Here is a 25,005-nt window from a genome sequence, read left to right on the forward strand (position 1 = left end):
ACCGAGGACTATCCCAGCATTTGCTGGGACATACCATCGTAGGAACCGAGGACTATCCCAGAAAATCTGGGACATACCATCGTAGGAACCGAGGACTATCCCAGAAAATCTGGGACATACCATCGTAGGAACCGAGGACCAGCCCAGCAAATCCGGGACATACCATCGTAGGAACCGAGGACCATCCCAGCAAATACGGGACATACCATCGTAGGAACCGAAGACTAGCCCAGCAAATTTGGGACATACCATCGTAGGAACCGAGGACTAGCCCAGCAAATCCGGGACATACCATCGTAGGAACTGAGGACTAGCCCAGCAAATCCGGGACATACCATCGTAGGAACCGAGGACTATCCCAGCAAATCTGAGACATACCATCGTAGGAACCGAGGACCATCCCAGCAAATCCGGGACATACCATCGTAGGAACCGAGGACTAGCCCAGCAAATACGGGACATACCATCATAGGAACCGAGGACCAGCCCAGCAAATACGGGACATACCATCGTAGGAACCGAGGACCAGCCCAGCAAATACGGGACCATACCATCGTAGGAACCGAGGACCAGCCCAGCAAATCTGGGACATACCATCGTAGGAACCGAGGACCAGCCCAGCAAATACGGGACATACCATCGTAGGAACCAAGGACCATCCCAGCAAATCCGGGACATACCATCGTAGGAACAGAGGACTAGCCCAGAAAATCCGGGACATACCATCGTAGGAACCGAGGACCATCCCAGCAAATCTGGGACAGTTGCCATCTATGTAATTTCCATTTTAATCTGAAGCCAAATATACTGTAGAAACCTAGAAGAGTGATGGCAGAAAAAGACCAGGTGGTCCATCACATACGCCCCCCGATTATATATTTTTCTATAGCAACCCAAAATTGAAGTACTTCCTTGCAACTACAACAACCTGTGAGGCAATTCCTAAACTATTTGTGAATAGACCACGCCCATAAATCTCATTTCCTGCTTCTATGATTGGCTAAGGGCCGTTCCCAGCAGATTCACCCTTATTGTAACACTAGGGCTGGCCATGTGATTGTAGTAGGCAGACCCTCCCGCTGAGCAATTAAGGAAGTTCATTGTAGTGGACTGTCTCGGTACCTCCAGGACAGAAGCGGGTAAAAATCCCTTGAAACTTGTAATGTATAGAAACAGAGCTGGAGATTCGGAATTTTCCTTCGCCAACAAAAATGGTGATTCATGTTCAATGTAAAAAATGTGTTTGAATGAAGTATCTACCCAACGCACTTCGGCACAGTGCCGTGTAGCCATGCTACAAGTTCAGCCCCCTCTAGTCATGTCTAGTCATGCACTTATTGTCTCCCTTTTTCTTATTGTCTCCCTTTTCCAGAGAATAGACTCCGCCTCCTTCCACCAAGGACTCACCTACTTTGGCCGCAGCGTGAGCGCACTAATGGACTTGGACGGGGACAGCCTGGTGGACCTGACAGTCGGGAGCCAGGGGGCCGTGGTCGTGCTCAGGTACATACCCAGAATCTAGACCTGTGCTATGAATGGGGTAAACAGCTGAAAAAATCAGCCCATTCGTTTTCTTTTCAAAGCTGGCCTTCTTTCTCTCCAGAAGGAACGGCGCCATCTTTGTTCAGGCATCATCCAGGGTCACCATCTACTTCCTGGGCTGAGATGCCGACCCAGAGATGACACATGTAAATCCTGGTGTCTGATCGCTGGGGGGGAGGGGAGACTGAGTAATAGCTAAACATGTGCACTGCCGAAAAAAATATTTTTTCGTTTTTTAAATTAATTTGTTTTTTTTTTTCGAAAAAACGTAAATTCGATAATTCGAAATTTGTAAATTCAGGAAATTCGGAAATTCTAAAATTCGGAATTCAGAACTTCGGAAATTCAGAAATTTGAAAATTTGGAAATTCAAAGAATTCAGAAATTTGGAAATTCAAAGAATTCAGAAATTTGGAAATTCATAGAATTCTGAAATTTGGAAATTCATAGAATTCTGAAATTTGGAAATTTATAGAATTCTGAAATTTGGAAATTCATAGAATTCTGAAATTTGGAAATTCAAAGAACTCTGAAATTTGGAAATTCAAAGAATTCGGAAATTCAAAGAATTCGGAAATTTGGAAATTCAAAGAATTCGGAAATTTGGAAATTCAAGGAATTAGGAAATTCGGAAATTCAAAAAATTCATAAATTCGTAAATTAAAAAAATTCAGAAATTCGAAAATTCGGAAATTCGAAAATTTGATAATTCCGAATTCTTTGAATTTACCAAATTCGAAAATCCAATTTTCAAAATTTCCCATTTTCTAATTTTAGATTTTAGAAATTTGCAATTTCGAATCTCGAATTTTCGAAATTTCCAATTTTCAATTGACAAATTTTCGAATTTACAAAGTTTGGAAATTCGGAAATTCAAAAATTTCGGAATTAACTAATTTGTCAGAATTCGTTAAAAAAACAATTCGGAACTGAACGAATTGCACATGTCTAGTAAATGCTTCCTCTTGCTGGCTCCAGCCATTGACTTTGCCTAGACTGAGACAATGTCCTCAGTGGACATTGTCTCAGTCTAGGCAAAGTCAATGGCTGGATCTCAAGCATGGCTTCCAATAAAAAATGGTGGTCCTCTTACAGCGCTCAGTTATCAGTACAGAAGGGGGGGCGGAGCTTAGAATTGCCTCTATAAGGGATGTTTTGCATCTTCCTTGCAGGTCTCGGGGTATCGTACGGGTCAACGCCACCCTCCAGGTAACCCCGTCCTCCATCAACATGCTGCAGAAGAACTGCGAGCGGAAGGGCAAAGAGTCCGTCTGCCTCAATATCACCGTCTGCTTCTCCGTCAGCTCCAAGTTACCCGAAAAATCGGACATTCGCTTCGGTCAGTACCGCCATATTTTTTTTCCCCCCATAATGAAAAGGATAGTCCTGCTGGGATAGTCCTTGGGTTCCCCTTAATGAAATGAGAGTTGCGTCCCTCAGGTTCAACCAGCAGGCAGCAGGAAAGGAACCCTCCCGACCTCACAAAGGCACTAAAATATTCCCATACTATTGTTTAGTAACTATAGGGAGTCGCATAGCGATTCGCCCAGTGAAAGTGCATGAATGGGGACAAAAACAAACAAACAAATGTTATTAGGCTGATGCTCCTGTGCTGATCAAATGTTTTTAATTGATTTAAAAGAGAAAATACCACATTTGGCCACTAGATGGAGCTAAGTATCATGGGAGTTTACTGCCTAGCACCATCTAGTGGCCAAATGCAGCATTTTCCCTTTTTAAATTAACGAAGGACATTCAGCCAGTACAGGAAATAGCCTAATGTTAGAGGGGGGGTCTGGGCAGGACCAACCCATTAAGTAGGCACGATGGGAGGTTCCTGCTTAGTTAGAGGAAGGATCTGTGCAAAGCCAACACATAAAGTGGGCTTGACGGGAGGTTTACGCTTATTTGGAGGCAGGAACAACCCATAAAAAGTGGGCATGAGGGGCGGTCCCTGCCTATTTAAAAGCAGGGTATGGGGGCGGGACTAACCCATAAAGTGGGCATGATGGGTAGTCATTGCCTTTTTTTAGAGTCATACACAGACCCTGCCTCTAAAAAGGGAGGGACCACCCATCATACCCACTTTATAGGTTGGTCCCACCCAGAACCTGCCTCTAACATTATTAGGCAATGTCCTGTGCTTGTCGGTTGTTTTTCATTGATTTAAAACAGAAAATACAATGTTTGGCCACTAGGTGGAGCTAAGTATCATGGGAAGTTACAGTGATACTTAGTACCATCTAGTAGGCAAATTAAGTATTTAATTGAGTGGGCATAATGGGATGTTCCTGCTCTTTTTTTGAGACATGATCTGGGCAGGGCCAACCTATACAATGGGCATGATGGGAGGTTCCTGCATATTGTATAACCCATAGAGTGGACTTGATGGGAGGTTCCTGCTTATAGAGGCAGGATCTGGGCTGAACCAACCCATAAAAAGGACTTGATGGGAGGCTTCTGCGTAATTAGAGGCAGGACCAACTCATAAAGTGGGCATGATCGGTGGTTCCTTGTTATTTAGAGGCAGGACCAAGCCATAAAGTGGGCATATTGGGAGGTTTCTTCTTATTTAAAGGCAGGGTCTGGGCAGGACCAACCCATAAATTTGGCATGATGTGAGGTTCCTGCTTATTTAGAGGCAGGATCTGGGCAGGACCAACCCATAAAGTGGGCATGTGAGGTTCCTGCTCTTTTTGAGGCAGGATCTGGGCAGAATTAACCCATAAAGTGAGCATAATGTGAGGTTCCTGCTTATTTAGAGGCAGGATCTGGGTAGGACCAACCCATAAATTGGGCATGGTGTGAGGTTCCTGCTTCTTTAGAGGCAGAACCAACTCATAAAGTGAGCATAATGTAGAGGCAGGACCAACCCATAAAGTGGGCATGATGGGTGGTTCCTTCTTATATAGAGGCAGGATCTGGGTAGGACCAAACCCATAAAGTGGGCATGATGTGAGGTTTCCGCTCTTTTTGAAGCAGGATCTGTGCAGATTTTACCCATAAAGTGAGTATAATGGGAGGTTCCTGCTTATTTAGAGGCAGGATCTGGGCAGGGACAACCCATAAATTGGGCATGATGTGAGGTTCCTGCTTCTTTAGAGGAAGAACCAACTCATAAAGTGAGCATAATGGGAGGTTCCTGCTTATTTAGAGGCAGGAACAACCCAGAAAGTGGGCATGATGGGTGGTTCCTTCTTATTTAGAGGCAGGATCTGGGTAGGACCAAACCCATAAAGTGGGCATGATGTGAGGTTTCCGCTCTTTTTGAGGCAGGATCTGTGCAGATTTAACCCATAAAGTGAGTATAATGGGAGGTTCCTGCTTATTTAGCGGCAGGACCAACCCATAAATTGGGCATGATGTGGGGTTCCTGCCTATTTAGAGGCAGGATCTGGTCAGGACCAAACCATAAAGTGGGCATGATGGGAGGTTCCTGCTTATTTTGAGGCAGGATCTGGTCAGGACCAACCCATAAAGTGGGCATGATGGGAGGTTCCTGCTTATTTTGAGGTAGGATCTGGGCAGGACCAACCCATAAAGTGGGCATGATGGGTGGTTCATGCTTATTTAGAGGCAGGATCTGGGCAGGACCGACCCATAAAGTGGGCATGATGTGAGGTTCCTGCCTATTTAGAGGGGAGAACCAACCCGTAAATTGGGCATGATGGGTGGTTCATGCTTATTTAGAGGCAGGTCCTGGGCAGAATCAACCCATAAAGTGAGCATAGTGGGAGGTTCCTACTTATTTAGAGGCAGGACCAACCCATGAAGTGGGCATGATGGGAGGTTCCTGCTTATTTTGATGCACGATCTGGGCAGGACCAACCCATAAAGTGGGCATGATGGGTGGTTCATGCTTATTTAGAGGCAGGATCTGGGCAGGACCAACCCATAAAGTGGGCATGATGTGAGGTTCCTGCCTATTTAGAGGGGAGAACCAACCCGTAAATTGGGCATGATGGGTGGTTCATGCTTATTTAGAGGCAGGTCCTGGGCAGAATCAACCCATAAAGTGAGCATAGTGGGAGGTTCCTACTTATTTAGAGGCAGGACCAACCCATAAAGTGGGCATGATGTGAGGTTCCTGCTTATTTAGCGACAGGACCAACCCATAAATTGGGCATGATGTGAGGTTCCTGCTTATTTAGAGGCAGGACCAACCCATAAATTGGGCATGATGTGAGGTTCCTGCTTATTTAGAGGCAGGACCTGTCCATAAAGTGGGCTTGATGCATGGTCCCCTCCTATTAACTGTAGAGCCAGAGTCTAGGCAGGAACAACCCATAAAGTGGACATGATGGGTGGTCCCTTCACATTTAGAGTCAGAGTGTGGGGAGGACCAACTTATAAAGCGGGGGGGTGATGCCTGGTCCCTTCTTATTAAGAAGAATGGTATAGGTGGAACCATCTCATAAATTGGGTGGGATGTGGAAGTGCACAGAAATTGGGCTTCCAAAAAAAAAAGGACCGTAGGCCGGGTTACCGGTGTCTTGGGGCCATCATGTTGGCAAGTATGAGTTCTTAGCCCTGTATGAGTTGTGGACTTCAAAGCACATCTACCTGTGTTACGGAGAAGGGGGATGGGTTCTGTAGTCCCGAAAAACATTACTCCTCCAGATCTACAATACAGCGAGTGTTGTCACCCAAGGACAGGAAGTGTGTTACTGGCGGGATCACCAGGATATGAAGTGAGTATCACACCCCCCCCACCCCACCCCACCAGGGGAACAAGTAAAGGTTCCACGTTCCTCAAAGAATTATTTATAACATGTGGGGGAGGGGTCTTGCTAAGCCCATTTTAACATCAAATTTGTCAGACACTTGGGGTGACGCGATCACAAGCGTTGTATCTCACGTGCCGCTTCTGCCACGCAGGCCGCCGGTTGAACAAATACTATGCGGCTTACACAGGACTTCTTCTTCTACCCAACGCTATAATTATACTTCCCGGCCGCAGCCTGCGACTCCCTACCAGGGAATCCTTGCATAAGGACTGCATTGTAACGAGCTGAGCTCTGTCGCCCCCCCGTGGTAGACGCTTGGTACTGCAGGCTGGAAAGAAAATACAAGTTTTCAGAATTAATTTTATGTGAATGTAAAGCATCTGTTTATGTCGTTCTCGCCGGATGGGGGTCCTGTGCACCAATCAGAGGCGTGGGAAGGGGGTATACATACGGTGTATAGATAGAGATATATATTATGGGATTTAGGAGAGGCTCTCCAGTTGCTATAATGACTTTACCATCCAACCTGGAGAGACAGCTGGGAAAATACAGCCAGGAAATGGGGATTTCACTGCGGAGGAGGCAGCCGGGTGCGACGCGATAAAATATTTACAAAAACGCGAGATACTGTATATACAGCGCCTTGATAAAAAGTATTCATACCCCTCTATATACAGTGTCTCGAAAAAGTATTCATGCCCCTCTATACACAGGGGCCCAGATTCAGAAAGCAATTGCGCCCGTGTAACCATAGGTTACACGGCGCAATTGCTGACTTGCTCCGGTGTAACGAGTGCTCCTGATTCAGGAACCTCGTTACACCGACTGCAGCCTAAAATCTGCGCGGCATAAGGCTCTTATGCCTCGCAGATTTTAGGCTGCATTCTTGCGGGGGCCGCTAGGGGGCGCTCCCATTGTGTATCAGCGTGTAGTATGCAAATTGCATACTACCAACTGATTCACAAACTTGCGCGGGCCCCGCGCAAGCCAGGTACGGAGTTTCCGTACGGCTACTTTAGCGCAAGGCTGCCCCTTCTAATAGTAGGGGCAGCCAATGCTAAAGTATAGCCGCCGCTCCCGCGCCGTGAAATTTGAATTTCACGGCGTTTGCGTAAGTGCTTCGTGAATGGCGCTGGACGCCATTCACGTTCACTTTGAAGCAAATGATGTCCTTGCGACGTCATTTGCCACAATGCACGTCGGGAAAGTTTCCCGACGGAGCATGCGCTGTACGCTCGGCGCGGGCGCGTGCCTAATTTAAATGATTCCCGCCCCCGGCGGGATCATTTAACTTGCGCGCGCTTACGCCGGGCAAATTTGCCGGCGCGCCCTCGTTGCCCTGTGCCCGCGCAAATAAAGCGCAAGCTATGCTGAATCTGGGCCAGTGTCTAGAAAAAGTATTCTTACCCCTCTATATACAGTGTCTCGAAAAAGTATTCATACCCCTCTCTATACAGTGCCTTGAAAAAGTATTCATACCCCTTGAAATTCCCCACATTTTCTCATGTTACAACCAAAAAACTTAAATGTATTTTATTTTTATTGGGATTTTATGTGAGAGACACAAAGTGTCACATAATTGTGAAGTGGAAGGAAAATGATACAAATAAATATGTGAAAAGTGTGGGGGGGAGGGGCATTTGTATGGCGCCCCCCCGGAGTCACTCCCCTTTCTCTACAAGTCTTTTTGGGGGTGTCTCTACCAGCTTTGCCCATCTAGAGATGGACATTCCCCCCCATTCTTCTTTGTAAAATATCTCTGTCTCTGTCAGATTGGATGGAGAGCGTCTGTGATCAGCAATTTTCAAGTCTTGTCCACAGATTCTCAATGGGATTTAGGTCTGGACTGTGACTGGGCCATTCTAACACATGAATATGCGCTGTATATGGTGTATTGGGGTAATTTCCCTCCAATGTACTAACCCTTCCCATCCCCCCCCCCCCCCCACCGCAGGTATCCACTACAACCTCTCCCTGGATGACCGGCGAGGGACCCCCCGCGCCGTCTTCGACAAGAGTTTCCAGAAGCTTACCAGCAAGCGCGTACGAATCTCCACGGGGGTGGTGCTCTGTATGAACGTCAGCTTCCACGTCATCGTGAGTACCTTGGGGGGGGGTGGGAGGGGCGGATTGAAGCCATTGGATGCACTTGACAGCCAAGCAATGAGCTTTTTAAAAACAGTGTAAAAATAAATAAAATCAAGTAAAATAAAAACAGTGTAAAAAATAAATAAAATCAAGTAAAATAAAAACAGTGTAATATAAATAAAATCAAGTAAAATAAAAACAGTGTAAAAATAAATAAAATCAAGTAAAATAAAAACGGTGTAAAAATAAATAAAATCAAGTAAAATAAAAACAGTGTAATATAAATAAAATCAAGTAAAATAAAAACGGTGTAATATAAATAAAATCAAGTAAAATAAAAACAGTGTAATATAAATAAAATCAAGTAAAATAAAAACAGTGTAAAAATAAATAAAATCAAGTAAAATAAAAACGGTGTAAAAATAAATAAAATCAAGTAAAATAAAAACAGTGTAATATAAATAAAATCAAGTAAAATAAAAACGGTGTAAAAATAAATAAAATCAAGTAAAATAAATAAAAACGGTGTAAAAATAAATAAAATCAAGTAAAATAAATAAAAACGGTGTAAAAATAAATAAAATCAAGTAAAATAAATAAAAACGGTGTAAAAATAAATAAAATCAAGTAAAATAAATAAAAATATTTTTTTTTAAAGCGCCCCGTCACAACGAGCTTGCGCGCAGAAGTGAACGCATACGTGAGCAGCACCCGCCTATGAAAACAGGGGTTCAAACCACACATGTGAGGTATCGCCGCGATCATTAGAGCGAGAGCAATAATTCTATTACAAGGGATGTTTACATTCCTTGTAATAGGAATAAAAGTGACCCAAATGTATTTAATTGTTTTTAAAAACAGTGTAAAATAAAATCAAGTAAAATAAAAACAGTGTAAAAAAAAAATCAAGTAAAACAAAAACAGTGTAAAAATAAATTAAATCAAGTAAAATAAAAACAAATAAAACCAAGTAAAATAAAAACAGTGTAAAAACAAATAAAACCAAGTAAAATAAAAACAGTGTAAAAATAAATAAAATCAAGTAAAATAAAAACAGTGTAAAAATTAATAAAATCAAGTAAAATAAAAACAAATAAAACCAAGTAAAATAAAAACAGTGTAAAAACAAATAAAACCAAGTAAAATAAAAACAGTGTAAAAATAAATAAAATCAAGTAAAATAAAAACAGTGTAAAAATCAAGTAAAATAAATAAGAAAAGCGCCCTCGTCACGACCAGCTCACAGGCAGAAGCGAACGCATACGTGAGCAGCGCCCGCCTATGAAAACGGCGCTCAAACCACACATGTGAGGTATCGCCGCGATCGTTGGAGCGAGAGCAATTATTCTAGCCCTAGACCTCCTCTGTAACTCAAAACATGCAACCTGTAGAATTTTTTAAATATGGAGATTTTTATGGGTAAAAGTTTGTCGCCATTCCACGAGCGGACGCAATTTTGAAGCACGACATGTTGGGTATCAATTTATTTGGCGTGACATTATCTTTCACAATATAAAAAAATTTGGGCTAACTTTATTTTTTAATTAAAAAAAATGTTTTTTTTTCCCCAAAAACGTGCGCTTGTAAGACCGCTGCGCAAATATGGTGTGACAGAAAGTTTTGCAACGATCGCTATTTTATTCTCTAGGGTGTTAGAAAAAATATATATATAATGTTTGGGGGTTCCAAGTAATTTTCTAGCAAAAAAAAGTTTTTAACGTGTAAACACCGAGTCTGAAAAACTGAAGTGTCTGGAATCATTACATTGTATCTCCTCTATTAGAGAGAATATCTTTTCTTCTGCTCTTCATCGCCCTCTAGTGGCCATAATTAGAAGTTTTCTGCCTCCCCAGGACACAGCCGACTATCTGAAGCCGATCGGCGTTCTCCTGCGATTCAACCTGAGCGACTCGGAGTCCAGCCCTGTGCTGGATGACAAGTGCCCTTCATCAGTGAGGAGGCTGGTAAGTGTTCAGGATCTGTCATTAGAGTGTAAGCTCCTCTGTACAGAGACTGATGTGATGTGGGGGGGGGGGGGGGACATTAGAGTGTAAGCTCCGCTGTACAGAGACTGATGTGACTGTGGGGGGGGGGGGGGACATTAGAGTGTAAGCTCCTCTGTACAGAGACTGATGTGACTGTGTGGGGGAGGGGACATTAGAGTGTAAGCTCCTCTGTACAGAGACTGATGTGACTGTGGGGGGGGGGGGCATTAGAGTGTAAGCTCCTCTGGTACAGAGACTGATGTGATGTGGGGGGGGGGGACATTAGAGTGTAAGCTCCTCTGTACAGAGACTGATGTGACTGGGGGGGGGGGGATTAGAGTGTAAGCTCCTCTGTACAGAGACTGATGTGATGTGGGGGGGAGGGGACATTAGAGTGTAAGCTCCTCTGTACAGAGACTGATGTGACTGGGGGGGGGATTAGAGTGTAAGCTCCTCTGTACAGAGACTGATGTGATGTGGGGGGGAGGGGACATTAGAGTGTAAGCTCCTCTGTACAGAGACTGATGTGATGTGGGGGGAGGGGACATTAGAGTGTAAGCTCCTCTGTACAGAGACTGATGTGATGTGGGGGGAGGGGACATTAGAGTGTAAGCTCCTCTGTACAGAGACTGATGTGACTGGGGGGGGGGGGGGATTAGAGTGTAAGCTCCTCTGTACAGAGACTGATGTGATGTGGGGGGGAGGGGACATTAGAGTGTAAGCTCCTCTGTACAGAGACTGATGTGACTGTGGGGGGAGGGGACATTAGAGTGTAAGCTCCTCTGTACAGAGACTGATGTGACTGTGGGGGGAGGGGACATTAGAGTGTAAGCTCCTCTGTACAGAGACTGATGTGACTGTGGGGGGAGGGGACATTAGAGTGTAAGCTCCTCTGTACAGAGACTGATGTGACTGTGGGGGGAGGGGACATTAGAGTGTAAGCTCTTCTGTATAGAGACTTATTGGCTCAGTGCAGCGCTCTGGTGTATGTCAGCGCTATATAAATGTGTGCCCCCCCCCCCCCCCGTCTCTCCCTTTTCAGGTCCCGTTCTTCAAGGACTGCGGGGAGGATGACGAGTGTATCACGGACCTCTCTCTGAGGGCGCAGATGGACATTGTTGGCACACGGTGAGCCCTCAGGAATAGTTTTTGGTGGCTCTGCCCCTGCAGCAGTGGGTGGATTTGATCTCGGGGCGGAGTTCTGCTTTAATAGGCGGAGCCATTGTAATTCTATCTTCATTTATACGCCGTTCTGAGGTCACCTGACTTGTCGGATCACAATGCGTTTTTTTTTTTTTTTTTGCCACCAGAGACAAGCCGCATATAATCCGCAGGGATCGGAAGAAGCTGGCGGTGGAGGTGGAGCTGGAGAACCGGAAAGAGAATTCCTACAACACCAGTATGAAGGTTTGGTTCTCCCGGAATCTGCTCTTCTCCAGCATAACTGGAAAGGTAAAGACTCCATACTGCCCCCTACTGGGCACCCCTCATAATGGGCACAGCGGGTGTACAGGCCCGGGAACTCAGCACAGGGATGGTGGGAACCCCTCATAATGGGCACAGCGGGTGTACAGACCCGGGAACTCAGCACAGGGATGGTGGGAACCCCTCATAATGGGCACAGCGGGTGTACAGGCCCGGGAACTCAGCACAGGGATGGTGGGAACCCCTCATAATGGGCACAGCGGGTGTACAGACCCGGGAACTCAGCACAGGGATGGTGGGAACCCCTCATAATGGGCACAGCGGGTGTACAGACCCGGGAACTCAGCACAGGGATGGTGGGAAACTGCCATTCCACTCCTTGTCAGTGAAGGGTGTGGTTGCTGGTTCCTTTGCTCCTGTGCTCCAGAGACCAGGGGCTAGAGTGACTTCTCTTCCCCAGGAGGGATGCTGGATCCTGGGGAGGAGCCGGGCGGGGCCCCCCTGGATAGGCCTGTGGAAGATTCTGGGCCTAGCCAAAGGCGAGATGAGTCCCTGTCAGCCTTTAGACAGAGGACTGTCAGTAAGTTGAAGCGGATTGAGAAGGAGGAGGAGAAATTGATGGTTTTGATGGCCGAGTTCAGAAAGAAAAAACAGATCTGTGCTAAAGTATACAGTAAGAAAAGACCGGCTCTAAGGCCTGAGCTGAAGGACCTGGAACAAGCTGTGAGGAAACAGAAGGATTTGCTGTATTCTCTGAAGGAGAAGAGCGGAATATTTAAAAAAATATATAAGAATGAGGAGCGATTTAATCGCATGAGAAGAGGAGCCGCTTCATGCATGGAGGATGGGGAAGCCAGCGAGGAGATGCAGGTGCAGGCACCTCTGACATTCGCTGAGCCCTCTGCCCCCTTCACACCCCAGCAATGTGGAATGTCTCAGGAGGGTGAAGGTCCTGCCATGCTGGATTTCATAACCAAGTTGGAATCCCCTCCAGATGCGGCTTCCCCGGATGGTGATGTCAAGATGGATGCCGTTTCTAGTCCTGTGGAGAGAGCAAGATCCACCATGGAGTCTGCAGCAGCTGAGGGAAGCTCTGATCCCAGCCATAAAATCGCACAGGTGACAACCCAGCAAGCAGGTACAGTGTGTGTGCAGGATGGTGGTGGGAACTTTATTATTGACAATAAGCTTGCTGAGGGTTGTAGTGCTGCAGGCAGTCAGCCCATGGACAATGTACAGCATACACCTGATAAAAACTGCCAGTCTGCGGAGAGGTCCATGGACAATACAGTGACTTTGCCTGGACCAGGCACAGCGGCTGTACCTGCGAATGATGGAGGAGATGCTGGGTGCAGTAGTGCCACAACTCTGCAGAAGTCTGCATTGGACAGGACTGGAGCTGTGTGTACAGAGCGGGGGGAGGGGGTGGGTCCTGCCTCTGCTAATACAATCCCAGCTGAATCAGACGCTTTGCCGGCAGGTGTGACTGTGTCTAAGGACAGGACTGCAAGTACTGGGGGTGGAAGGAAATCCTATGCTGGTGTTGCTGCTGCAGGATCTGGGAAGGGGGAACAAGCAGGGAAGGAGCATGGGAATGGGTTGTCTTCCTCCCTGTTTAAAAGGAGGAATGTTGTGCAGCTGAGGTGGGAAGGCGGTGGAATCCCCCCACACAGGAGGGCGGTGGTGGATAAGATTCTACAGATGGGGTTCACGCCCGCAGATATCTTCGCCCTGATCAGTCCGGCGGGTTCCTATGAGTATGATTTGTCCTTTCTCCGCCCGGAGTCTTTGGACATTTTTTGGGAGAAATATGAACACGTGTGTAGGGGCCTGCCGGACTGGAAGGGGCTCATGCCCAAGCTTGTCTCCCGCCAGCCACTCATTAAAGTGGTCACGATTCTGGTCCGCAATGAGTCCATACCACCGGGGGATCTATGTATATGGCTGAGGAGGTATGGAGACGTCCTGGGCCCCCTAAAGAAGATTCTGGATGATCGGGGAATATGGACGGGGGGATGGTCTGCTCAGTTGAAACTAAAGATCATTGATAATGTCGTCCAGCATCTGCCATCCTCAGCTTTCCTGGGGAGGGACAGGCTGACCATCTTCTATCCGGGCCAGCCAAAGCTCTGCAATAAATGTGGAGACAAGAGTCACCTTGCGTCCTCCTGTCCAGTGATGAAGTGCTCTCTGTGCCAGGGTATAGGACATCTGGCTAAGGATTGTAACCTCATAAGGTGCAATCTGTGCAATGCGGTGGGACATCCTTATAGTCAGTGTCCTGAGGCAATGCACAATAAGCCTGAGCTCATGAGGGAGTTCTTCCGCCTGGACATGGAGGATGCTCGGAGCTCAACAGCTGGAGGGCCTGTGAGTCCATCTGAGTCTGTGCCAATTCCCAATGTGTCCGTGGTGCCCCAGACTGTGCCAATTCCCAATGTGTCCGTGGTGCCCCAGACTGTGCCAATTCCCAATGTGTCCGTGTCTTCCCAGTCTGTAGGTAAGGTGTCAGTTGCAGAGAATGTGTCCAATCCTTCTGTGTCTTCTAAAATTGCAGAGGCAGCAAGAGGTGCTGGTGCATCAGGTGCGGTGCCAGTCCCCCTCCCTCGATGCTGCAGGGTTCCTGTTAAGGATCGTGGGGTGCAGAGGAGTGGGGAGGATGGTGAAGAGGCTGGCCTGGGGGTAGATAAGGGAAGGGAGTATGGGGGGGAGGGGGGTGAAGAGTGTGGGGAGGCTGCTGACTCCGGGTTGTCCAAGGATGATATGGAGTGGTTGGAGGATAAAAGGAGGAGAGGCAAAAAGGAGGTACAGTTACCTTAAGTCCTGAGGTTTTGCCTTTGGCGAATAAATTTACGGTACTGTCTGAGGATGACTATGAATGGGACTCGTTCAGTTCTGCATCCTCTATGGATGAAGAGTGCCAGGGTGCAACGAAGCGCGCTGGTTCTCCGGGGAGAGGGAGTAGTCAGGCTAGGAAACAGCCTCAGCCACCTTAATGGCAGTTCCCACTCACTTTATATAAAAGGTGACATGCATGGTGATGCTCTTTAGTCTGGCTCTCCCGTAGGGATTATGTTGTGCGCAATTTGGTTTGCACCGTTTATTATGTTTTTGTGTTTGTTTCTGTTTTGTATAGTCATATTCAATTGTTTTGTAAATATGTTTTATTTATTATGGTTTTATTGGATATAAGTTGTTGTTTGTAAGATTTTTTCAATAAACAAAATTAACCCCTCATAATGGGCACAGCGGGGGTACAGACCCGGGAACTCAGCACAGGGATGGTGGGAACCCCTCATAATGGGCACAGCGGGTGTACAGACCCGGGAACTCAGCACAGGGATGGTGGGAACCCCTCATAATGGGCACAGCGGGTGTACAGACCCAGGAACTCAGCACAGGGATGGTGGGAACCCCTCATAATGGGCACAGCGGGTGTACAGACCCGGGAACTCAGCACAGGGATGGTGGGAACCCCTCATAATGGGCACAGCGGGTGTACAGACCCGGGAACTCAGCACAGGGATGGTGGGAACCCCTCATAATGGGCACAGCGGGTGTAGAGACCCGGGAACTCAGCACAGGGATGGTGGGAACCCCTCATAATGGGCACAGCGGGTGTACAGACCCGGGAACTCAGCACAGGGATGGTGGGAACCCCTCATAATGGGCACAGCGGGTGTACAGACCCGGGAACTCCGCACAGGGATGGTGGGAACCCCTCATAATGGGGCACAGCGGGTGTACAGACCCGGGAACTCGGCACAGGGATGGTGGGAACTCCTCATAATGGGCACAGCGGGTGTACAGACCCGGGAACTCAGCACAGGGATGGTGGGAACCCCTCATAATGGGCACAGCGGGTGTACAGACCCAGGAACTCAGCACAGGGATGGTGGGAACTTTTAGGGGGTTTACCTCTCAGTTTCCCACCAAAGTCTGGAATATGAGATCCGGGTGGAGTGGCCCTGAGGAGTTCTCGTGGGAAGTGACGACCTCCTGATGATGACGGAGTTTTTTCTCTGACAGGGAGAAGCTCTGAGTAAGGTGGAATGTACAGCGCTCTCATCCAACACCAGATCCTGCAGCATCAGCTACCCGGTCCTGCGCTCCCTGGAGAAGGTGAGAGGGTGGGATGTGGGGGATGGGATGTCGGGGGGTGGGATTTTGGGGGGATGGGATGTGGGGGGGATGGGATGTGGGGGGGGTGGGTGGGTATGTTGGAGGATGGGATGTTGGGGGGACAGGATGGGATGTGGGGGCATGTGATGTTGGGGGATGTGGGGGACAGGATGTGATGTGGGGGATGGGATGTGGGGGGACGGGATGTGAAGTGGGGGGATGGGATGTGAAGTGGGGGGATGTAATGTGGGGGGGGGGACTGGACGTGGGGGTGATGGGATGTTGGGGAGATGGGATGTGGGTGGGACGGGATGTGGGTGGGACGGGATGTTGGGGGAACTGGGTGGGAGATGGGGGACTGGGTGGGAGATGTGGGAGATGGGGGACTGGGGGGGAGATGGGGAACTGGGTGGGGGATGGGGGACTGGGTGGGAGATAGAGGGACTGGGTGGGAGATGGGGGGTGGGGGACTGGGTGTGAGATGGGGGAATGGGGGACTGGGTGTGAGATAGGGGGACTGGGTGGGAGATGGGGTGGGGGATGGGGGACTGGGTGGGAGATGGGGGGATGGGGGACTGGGTGGGAGATGGGACAATATTTTTCATGTTCTCCAGGAAGGAGTTGAACTCTTTCCTCCTATTTGGAGCTCCTCCGGTAATTCCGGCTCCTGGTTTTTCACCATCCTGGAGAATTGAGGGCTGTATGAGGGTCGGGTCCCGTATCTGAAGACAGTCATTGTGTAGAGAGCTGGAAGTGCCGCCATCGGTACTCGCTGAATCTCTCTCTCCGCCAGCACCTCCCCCCCTTAGATCCGCCCCCTGGAGGTCCTCCTGCTCTCAGATAAGGGTCTCGGACATCACACAGCCCTCCTATAGAAATGAATGGATATTCTCACATGACCTCCTCTCTTCCCTCAGGTTCAGTTCATCCTGGAGTTCGAATACGACTGCACCAATCTCCTGAACCGCGTGCAGATCAAGCTGTCGGCCAGCAGGGGGGGCCCCCCCCCCCCCCCCGGAGCACCGCCATGACGGGGCAGGAAATGACATCAGAGCTGCATAAAGCTTTACTCTCCTCCTCCCACCTCTTATCATGTATAAAATACAGGAAGACTCTCTACATTCCCCTCTTATGTATAGAGTACAAAATTCCATCGATCAGAACGTCGATCGTGTATTTAGTATTTCCATATTTTTATTAATTACCACTTATAGCCAGCAGGGGGCGGAGTCAGCTGAGCGCTACAGACAAAGAAAATAAGAAGAAGATTCTTTCATTAAATCTTTTCTTTCTTCTGCAGTGACAACATTGAGATGAACGACACGCTACATGACAACGCCGTCCAACTCACCGCCAACGTCCGATACCAACCCGAGCTCTTCACCCTGAGGTGAGCCTCCCATTATGAGGGGTTCCCACCATCCCTGTGCTGAGTTCCCGGGTCTGTACACCCGCTGTGCCCATTATGAGGGGTTCCCACCATCCCTGTGCTGAGTTCCCGGGTCTGTACACCCGCTGTGCCCATTATGAGGGGTTCCCACCATCCCTGTGCAGAGTTCCCGGGTCTGTACACCCCGCTGTGCCCCATTATGAGAGGTTCCCACCATCCCTGTGCTGAGTTCCCGGGTCTGTACACCCGCTGTGCCCATTATGAGGGGTTCCCACCATCCCTGTGCTGAGTTCCCGGGTCTGTACACCCCGCTGTGCCCATTATGAGGGGTTCCCACCATCCCTGTGCTGAGTTCCCGGGTCTGTACACCCGCTGTGCCCCATTATGAGGGGTTCCCACCATCCCTGTGCTGAGTTCCCGGGTCTGTACACCCCGCTGTGCCCCATTATGAGAGGTTCCCACCATCCCTGTGCTGAGTTCCCGGGTCTGTACACCCGCTGTGCCCATTATGAGGGGTTCCCACCATCCCTGGGCTGAGTTCCCGGGTCTGTACACCCGCTGTGCCCCATTATGAGGGGTTCCCACCATCCCTGTGCTGAGTTCCCGGGTCTGTACACCCGCTGTGCCCATTATGAGGGGTTCCCACCATCCCTGTGCTGAGTTCCCGGGTCTGTACACCCCGCTGTGCCCCATTATGAGAGGTTCCCACCATCCCTGTGCTGAGTTCCCGGGTCTGTACACCCGCTGTGCCCCATTATGAGGGGTTCCCACCATCCCTGTGCTGAGTTCCCGGGTCTGTACACCCCGCTGTGCCCCATTATGAGAGGTTCCCACCATCCCTGTGCTGAGTTCCCGGGTCTGTACACCCGCTGTGCCCATTATGAGGGGTTCCCACCATCCCTGTGCTGAGTTCCCGGGTCTGTTCACCCGCTGTGCCCCATTATGAGGGGTTCCCACCATCCCTGTGCTGAGTTCCCGGGTCTGTACACCCGCTGTGCCCATTATGAGGGGTTCCCACCATCCCTGTGCTGAGTTCCCGGGTCTGTTCACCCGCTGTGCCCCATTATGAGGGGTTCCCACCATCCCTGTGCTGAGTTCCCGGGTCTGTACACCCGCTGTACCCATTATGAGAGGTTCCCACCATTCCTGTGCTGAGTTCCCGGGTCTCTACACCCGCTGTGCCCATTATGAGGGGTTCCCACCATCCCTGTGCCGAGTTCCCAGGTCTGTTTCACCTGCTGTGCCCATTATGAGGGGTTCCCACCATCCCTGTGCCGAGTTCCTGGGTCTGTACACCCGCTGTGCCCATTATGAGGGGTTCCCACCATCCCTGTGCTGAGTTCTCGGGTCTGTACACCCGCTGTGCTCATTATGAGGGGTTCCCACCATCCCTGTGCTGAGTTCCCGGGTCTGTACACCCGCTGTGCCCATTATGAGGGGTCCCCACCATCCCTGTGCTGAGTTCCCGGGTCTGTACACCCGCTGTGCCCATTATGAGGGGTTCCCACCATCCCTGTGCTGAGTTCCCGGGTCTGTACACCCGCTGTGCCCATTATGAGGGGTCCCCACCATCCCTGTGCTGAGTTCCCGGGTCTGTACACCCGCTGTGCCCATTATGAGGGGTTCCCACCATCCCTGTGCTGAGTTCCCGGGTCTGTACACCCGCTGTGCCCATTATGAGGGGTTCCCACCATCCCTGTGCTGAGTCCCCGGGTCTGTACACCCGCTGTGCCCATTATGAGGGGTTCCCACCATCCCTGTGCTGAGTTCCCGGGTCTGTACACCCGCTGTGCCCATTATGAGGGGTTCCCATCATCCCGGTGTGACAAGGAGGTTAGTGTCTACATGGGAGGATATCTGGCGGAGGTGGCTGGTGAGCCTTCAGGTTGCATTCGGGACCCCGGGGGGGGCAGAATTATTTTTTTATTGGCTGATGATATCAGTCAGGATACCAATCAATGTGATTTATCATTGCAGCGAGTCCAGCTTGAACCGGTACGAGGTGCAGCCAATCCTGAGGCCGAGCCAAGACTCCGGGCCAGAGTTCATCACAAAGTTCAAGGTGAGATCATTGAGAGGTATCAAAGTATGTAGAGCTGAAAAGAATATATAATAATGACCTCATAGCATGTACAGCGTGTATACACTGCCCCCTGGTGGTCATATCAGATACAGCGTGTATACACTGCCCCCTGGTGGTCATATCAGATACAGCCTGTATACACTGCCCCCTGGTGGTCATAGCATATACAGCCTGTATACACTGCCCTCTGGTGGTCATAGCAGATACAGCGTGTATACACTGCCCCCTGGTGGTCACAGCGGATACAGCCTGTATACACTGCCCCCTGGTGGTCATAGCGGATACAGCCTGTATACACTGCCCCCTGGTGGTCATAGCATATACAGCCTGTATACACTGCCCTCTGGTGGTCATAGCAGATACAGCGTGTATACACTGCCCCCTGGTGGTCACAGCGGATACAGCCTGTATACACTGCCCCCTGGTGGTCATAGCGGATACAGCCTGTATACACTGCCCCCTGGTGGTCATAGCAGATACAGCGTGTATACACTGCCCCCTGGTGGTCATAGCACACACAGTGTGTATACACTGCCCCCTGGTGGTCATAGCACACACAGCGTGTATACACTGCCCCCTGGTGGTCATAGCAGATACAGCGTGTATACACTGCCCCCTGGTGGTCATAGCGGATACAGCCTGCATACACTGCCCCCTGGTGGTCATAGCAGATACAGCCTGTATACACTGCCCCCTGGTGGTCATAGCAGATACAGCCTGTATACACTGCCCCCTGGTGGTCATAGCAGATACAGCCTGTATACACTGCCCCCTGGTGGTCATAGCGGATACAGCCTGTATACACTGCCCCCTGGTGGTCATAGCGGATACAGCCTGTATACACTGCCCCCTGGTGGTCATAGCAGATACAGCCTGTATACACTGCCCCCTGGTGAGATAGAGAGATAAAATCTCCCGTCTATACAATGTTACTTTGTATAATACTGTCTCCCGTCTGATTGATGTTTATATACAATGTTACTTTGTATCTTTCTATCTCAAGTAACAGTGTTTATAAACATCAATCCGACAAGAAATGGAGAGATACATTGTTTATAAACATTGATCAGACAGGAGCTAGAGGGATACATTTATAAACAATGTATCCTCTATCTCCTGTCTGATCAATGTTTATAAACAATGTTACTTGAGATAGAAAGATACAAAGTAACATTGTTTATAAACATTGATCAGACAGGAGATAGAGGATACAATGTTTATAAACAATGTTACTTTGTATCTCTCTATCTCCTCCTATGTGAACCTCTCGATCTCTCATGCTCGGTTGATGGGAGGTACACAGGGAAAGTGGCGCCCTCTAGTGTCCATGTTTGGAACCTCTCGTGTCCTTGTCTCCAGGTGCAGTACCCGGACTGTTACCCTCTGCACAACGTCTCGGTGAACATCCGCACCCCGGCGATGGGCTACGGCAGCTCCTACTTCATGTCCGTCTCCAGGATCATCTCCGACAATGTAAGGTGGGGGAGGGGGAGACACGGCTCTGCTTGTACTCGGTGACACCGGTGTCACCCCCTCTTATTATCTATCCATCAGGTCACCTGTGTGTTATCCAACACCACCCGTCCGGGAACCGCCCTGCTGCCCATACACCCCGAGGACCTGATTCACACCCCCATTGTGGTGAGATGGGGGGTCAGGAGAACGGGGGAGGGGTGAGGGGTTTCAGGAGAATGACGGAGGGGTGAGGGGAGCAGAAGAACGGGAGAGGGGTGAGTCAGGAGAATAGGGGAGGGGAGGGGTGGGTCGGTCAGGAGAATGGTGGAGGGGGAGGGGTCAGGAGAATGGCGGAGGGGTGGGGGAGAAGGAAAATGGGGGAGGGGTGGGGGGGGTCAGGAGAATGGCAGAGGGGTGGGGGGGGGGTCAGGAGAATGGCGGAGGGGGAGGGGTCAGGAGAATGGCGGAGGGGTGGGGGAGAAGGAAAATGGGGGAGGGGTGGGGGGGTCAGGAGAATGGGAGAGGGGTGGGGGGGGGTCAGGAGAATGGCGGAGGGGTGGGGGGAGAAGGAGAATAGGGGAGGGGTGAGGGGGTCAGGAGAATGGGGGAGGGGTCAGGAGAATGGGGGTGGGGGGTTAGGAGAACGGGGAAGGGGTGGGGGGAGCAGGAGCATGGGGGAGGGGTCAGGAGAATGGCGGAGGGGGGTCAGGAGAATGGGGAAGGGGTGAGGGGGTCAGGAGAATGGGGGAGGGGTCAGGAGAATGGGGGAGGGGTGAGGGGGTCAGGAGAATGGGGAAGGGGTGGGGGGGTCAGGAGAATGGGGGAGGGGTCAGGAGAATGGGGGAGGGGTGAGGGGGTCAGGAGAATGGGGAAGGGGTGGGGGGAGCAGGAGAATGGGGAGGGGTGAGGGGGTCAGGAGAATGGGGGAGGGGTGAGGGGGAATGGGTGAGGGGGTTAGAATGGGGGAGGAGTCAGGAGAGTGGGGGAGGGGTCAGGAGAATGGGGGAGGGGTCAGGAGAATGGGGGAGGGGTAGGGGGGTCAGGAGAATGGGGGAGGGGTCAGGAGAATGGGTAGGGGGGTCAGGAGAATGGTGTCACCCAACTAATCTCTTCTTCTTTTATCAGAACTGCAGCAACAGCCTCTGTGAGGTCATCACCTGCCTGATCCCTACCCTCCCCCGCAACACTGAGGTGTCCCTATCCATCCTACGCATCATCCACAACCACTTCTTCACCAACGTGAGTCCCCCCCCCCATGTTATATACACTAAGAATACGGGGGGAGCAATGCTCTGCAGATCTCTGGAGGGGTGAGTGATGGGATAATCTGCAGAATATATCAGGAGGGGGAGGGGAGGGTGCGATGCTCTGCAGATCTCTGGAGGGGTCAGTGGTGGGATAATCTGCAGAACATAGGAGGGGGAGGGGAGGGAGCGATGCTCTGCAATGGGGTTCCTCTATACAGACCTTCTATTGTGTCCTCGGGAAGAAATGATCTCACATCTAGGGGATAAACAGGAAGACGTTATTTCCCGCCCCTCGCGTCGCATCAATCGCGGCTTTGTAGCGCTGTGATGTGTTTCTGGGCGGGGTCACTTGTGTCTGGCTCCGCCCCTCCTGTCCATGAAGACGGAGATATAATACACAGAAGATCAGGGATAGAAAAATAGAAAGTTGTTACTGTAACAGTTTTGTATTTGCATAACTCCTCCTACTGCCTCCAATCATGAGAGCTCAGCATCACATGGGGGCGTTACCTATGTAAATACAGTCTGCCTAGGAACGCACACTCCTCCAGACTGACACCCACCCATTAAGGCATTCTGATATTTGCATAACTCCTCCCACTGCGTGAATCAGGAATAAGAGGTCCTGAGAGGAGTACTAAGATAGAAGCGATGTTATTGGCCCCTCCCACCAGCCATGATCTGCATAGAGAAGAACAGAGACCCAGCGATGACATGCCATGGAAAGGTTCTAGAAGTATCATTAGTAAGTTGTAAGTTGGTTGGGGAGGGGGGACTATCCTGTTGTGGCGTTCTGGGACTTGCAGTTCTCCATCATCTGGGGCGGTATTGGCCGACGCTAGTGGGCGGAGTCTCATCTTTGTCTCTGTTGTCTTGCAGGCGAAGTTTCGATCGGTTAAAGTGATCAGCGAGTTCATCCTGAATGTGAAGGAGGACGGGGCCCTGTTCACCGACAACCCCCGGCACCGGACACAGGTCTGTACCGCCGCCATAAGAAGGGGAGGGAGGCGCCATGGGGAGGGAGGCGCCATAAGAAGGGGGAGGCACCATAAGAAGGGGAGGGAGGCGCCATAAGAAGGGGAGGCGCCATGGGAAGGTGCCATAAGAAGGGGGGAGGCGCCATAAGAAGGGGGAGGCGCTATAAGAAGGGAAGGCGCCATAAGAAGGGGAGGAAGGGGCCATAAGAAGGGGGGAGGCGCCATAAGAAGGGGAGGGAGGCACCATAAGGGGGGGGAGGTGCCATAAGAAGGGGAGGGAGGCGCCATAAGAAGGGGAGGGAGGCGCCATAAGAAGGGGAGGGAGGCGCCATAAGAAGGGGGGGCGCCATAAGAAGGGGAGGGAGGCGCCATAAGAAGGGGAGGGAGGCGCCATAAGAAGGGGACACGCCATAAGAATGGGGGGCGCCATAAGAAGGGGAGGGAGGCGCCATAAGAAGGGAAAGGAGGCGCCATAAGGGGGAGGCGCCATACGGGGAGGGAGGCACCATAAAAAGGGGAGGTGCCATAAGAAAGGGAGGCGCCATAAGAAGGGGAGGGAGGCGCCATAAGAAGGGGAGGGAGGCACCATAAGGAGGGGAGGGAGGCACCATAAGAAGGGGAGGGAGGCACCATAAGAAGGGGAGGGAGGCACCATAAGAAGGGGAGGGAGGCACCATAAGAAGGGGAGGGAGGCACCATAAGAAGGAGGGAGGCGCCATAAGAAGGAGGGAGGCGCCATAAGGGGAGGGAGGCGCCATAAGAAGGGGGGAGGCACCATAAGAAGGGAAGGGAGGCGCCATACGGGGAGGGAGGCACCATAAAAAGGGGAGGTGCCATAAGAAAGGGAGGCACCATAAGTTTGGAGAGATTTTCTCACACTTCCTGTTATGTCTTCTAGCACAGAAAGTGAAGGGAAATCCTCCAATAGGGACATCTGTTCCAATGATGACCGGGGGGGGGGGGGGGGGGTATTCTTCTTAGTTTGGAGAGATTTCCTCACACTTCCTGTTTCTTCAGCACAGGAAGTAAAAGGGAAATGTTCCAATGATGAATAAGGGGGAGGGGGGGGGGTTTCCCTTAATTTGGAGAGATTTCCTCACTTCCTGTTGTTTCTCTAGCACAGGAAGTGAAGGGAAATGTTCCAAACTTAGGGAACTTCCCCCTTAGGCCCCATTGAAACAGGTATTCCCACTGGAATATGTCCCTTCACTTCCTGTTGCATCTCCAGAATAGGAAGTGAAGGGAAATCTTCCCATGGGGAAACCTGTTCCAATGATGAATAAGGGGGAAGGGGGGGATTTCCCTTAATTTTGAGAGATTTCCTCACTCTTCCTGTTGTGTCTTCAGCACAGGAAGTGAAGGGAAATGTTTCAATGATGATGAAGGGGGGATTTTTCTTAATTTGGAGAGATTTCCTCACACTTCCTGTTGTGTCTCCAGCACAGGAAGTGGAGGGAAATCTTCCAAACTAAGGGAACTTCCCCCTTAGGCCCCATTGAAACAGGTATTCCCACTGGAATATCTCCCTTCACTTCCTGTTGTATCTCCAGAATAGGAAGTGAAGGGAAATCTTCCCATGGGGAAACCTGTTCCAATGATGATTAAGGGGGAGGGGTGTTCCCTTAATTTGGAGAGATTTCCTCACACTTCCTGTTGTTTTTCCAGCACAGGAAGTGAAGGGAAATCTTCCAAACTAAGGGAATTTCCCCCTTAGTCCCCATTGGAACAGGATGTGAAGGGAAATCTTCCAATGGGGAAACCTGTTCCAATAATGAATTGGAGGGTGTTCTCTTAGTTTAGAGAGATTTCTTCACACTTCCTGTTGTGGCTCCAGAAATACGACTCTGATTTGTCATTATTGGGTGTCTCTCTGCAGAGTGTTCTGGAGTTGCTGCACCCCGTCCTCCTGCCGCTGTCCCTGTGGATTCTGATTGGAAGCGTCATCGGGGGTCTCCTCCTACTAG

General features: G+C 50.1%; 1 protein-coding gene across 1 annotated transcript in view; it reads left to right on the forward strand.

Annotated features, from left to right (window-relative positions):
- ITGA10 (integrin subunit alpha 10) overlaps nucleotides 1-25,001 on the forward strand; it is a gene marked incomplete at its 3' end in the record, with an annotated part of 62,552 nt that extends 37,551 nt beyond the window's left edge. The window contains exons 15-29 of the mRNA XM_040332053.1: nucleotides 1,373-1,503; nucleotides 2,715-2,881; nucleotides 8,224-8,366; nucleotides 10,211-10,321; nucleotides 11,385-11,470; nucleotides 11,653-11,794; nucleotides 15,797-15,889; nucleotides 16,807-16,883; nucleotides 17,190-17,279; nucleotides 19,257-19,341; nucleotides 20,722-20,835; nucleotides 20,917-21,003; nucleotides 21,943-22,056; nucleotides 22,944-23,039; nucleotides 24,918-25,001. Coding sequence (XP_040187987.1) covers nucleotides 1,373-1,503; nucleotides 2,715-2,881; nucleotides 8,224-8,366; nucleotides 10,211-10,321; nucleotides 11,385-11,470; nucleotides 11,653-11,794; nucleotides 15,797-15,889; nucleotides 16,807-16,883; nucleotides 17,190-17,279; nucleotides 19,257-19,341; nucleotides 20,722-20,835; nucleotides 20,917-21,003; nucleotides 21,943-22,056; nucleotides 22,944-23,039; nucleotides 24,918-25,001 — 1,620 coding nt within the window. The remainder of the gene's footprint in view (nucleotides 1-1,372; nucleotides 1,504-2,714; nucleotides 2,882-8,223; nucleotides 8,367-10,210; nucleotides 10,322-11,384; nucleotides 11,471-11,652; nucleotides 11,795-15,796; nucleotides 15,890-16,806; nucleotides 16,884-17,189; nucleotides 17,280-19,256; nucleotides 19,342-20,721; nucleotides 20,836-20,916; nucleotides 21,004-21,942; nucleotides 22,057-22,943; nucleotides 23,040-24,917) is intronic.
- Between the last annotated feature and the right edge of the window lie 4 nt (nucleotides 25,002-25,005).

This window comes from Rana temporaria, chromosome 13 (genome assembly GCF_905171775.1).
Source record: "Rana temporaria chromosome 13, aRanTem1.1, whole genome shotgun sequence".
Taxonomy (NCBI): Eukaryota; Metazoa; Chordata; class Amphibia; order Anura; family Ranidae; genus Rana; species Rana temporaria.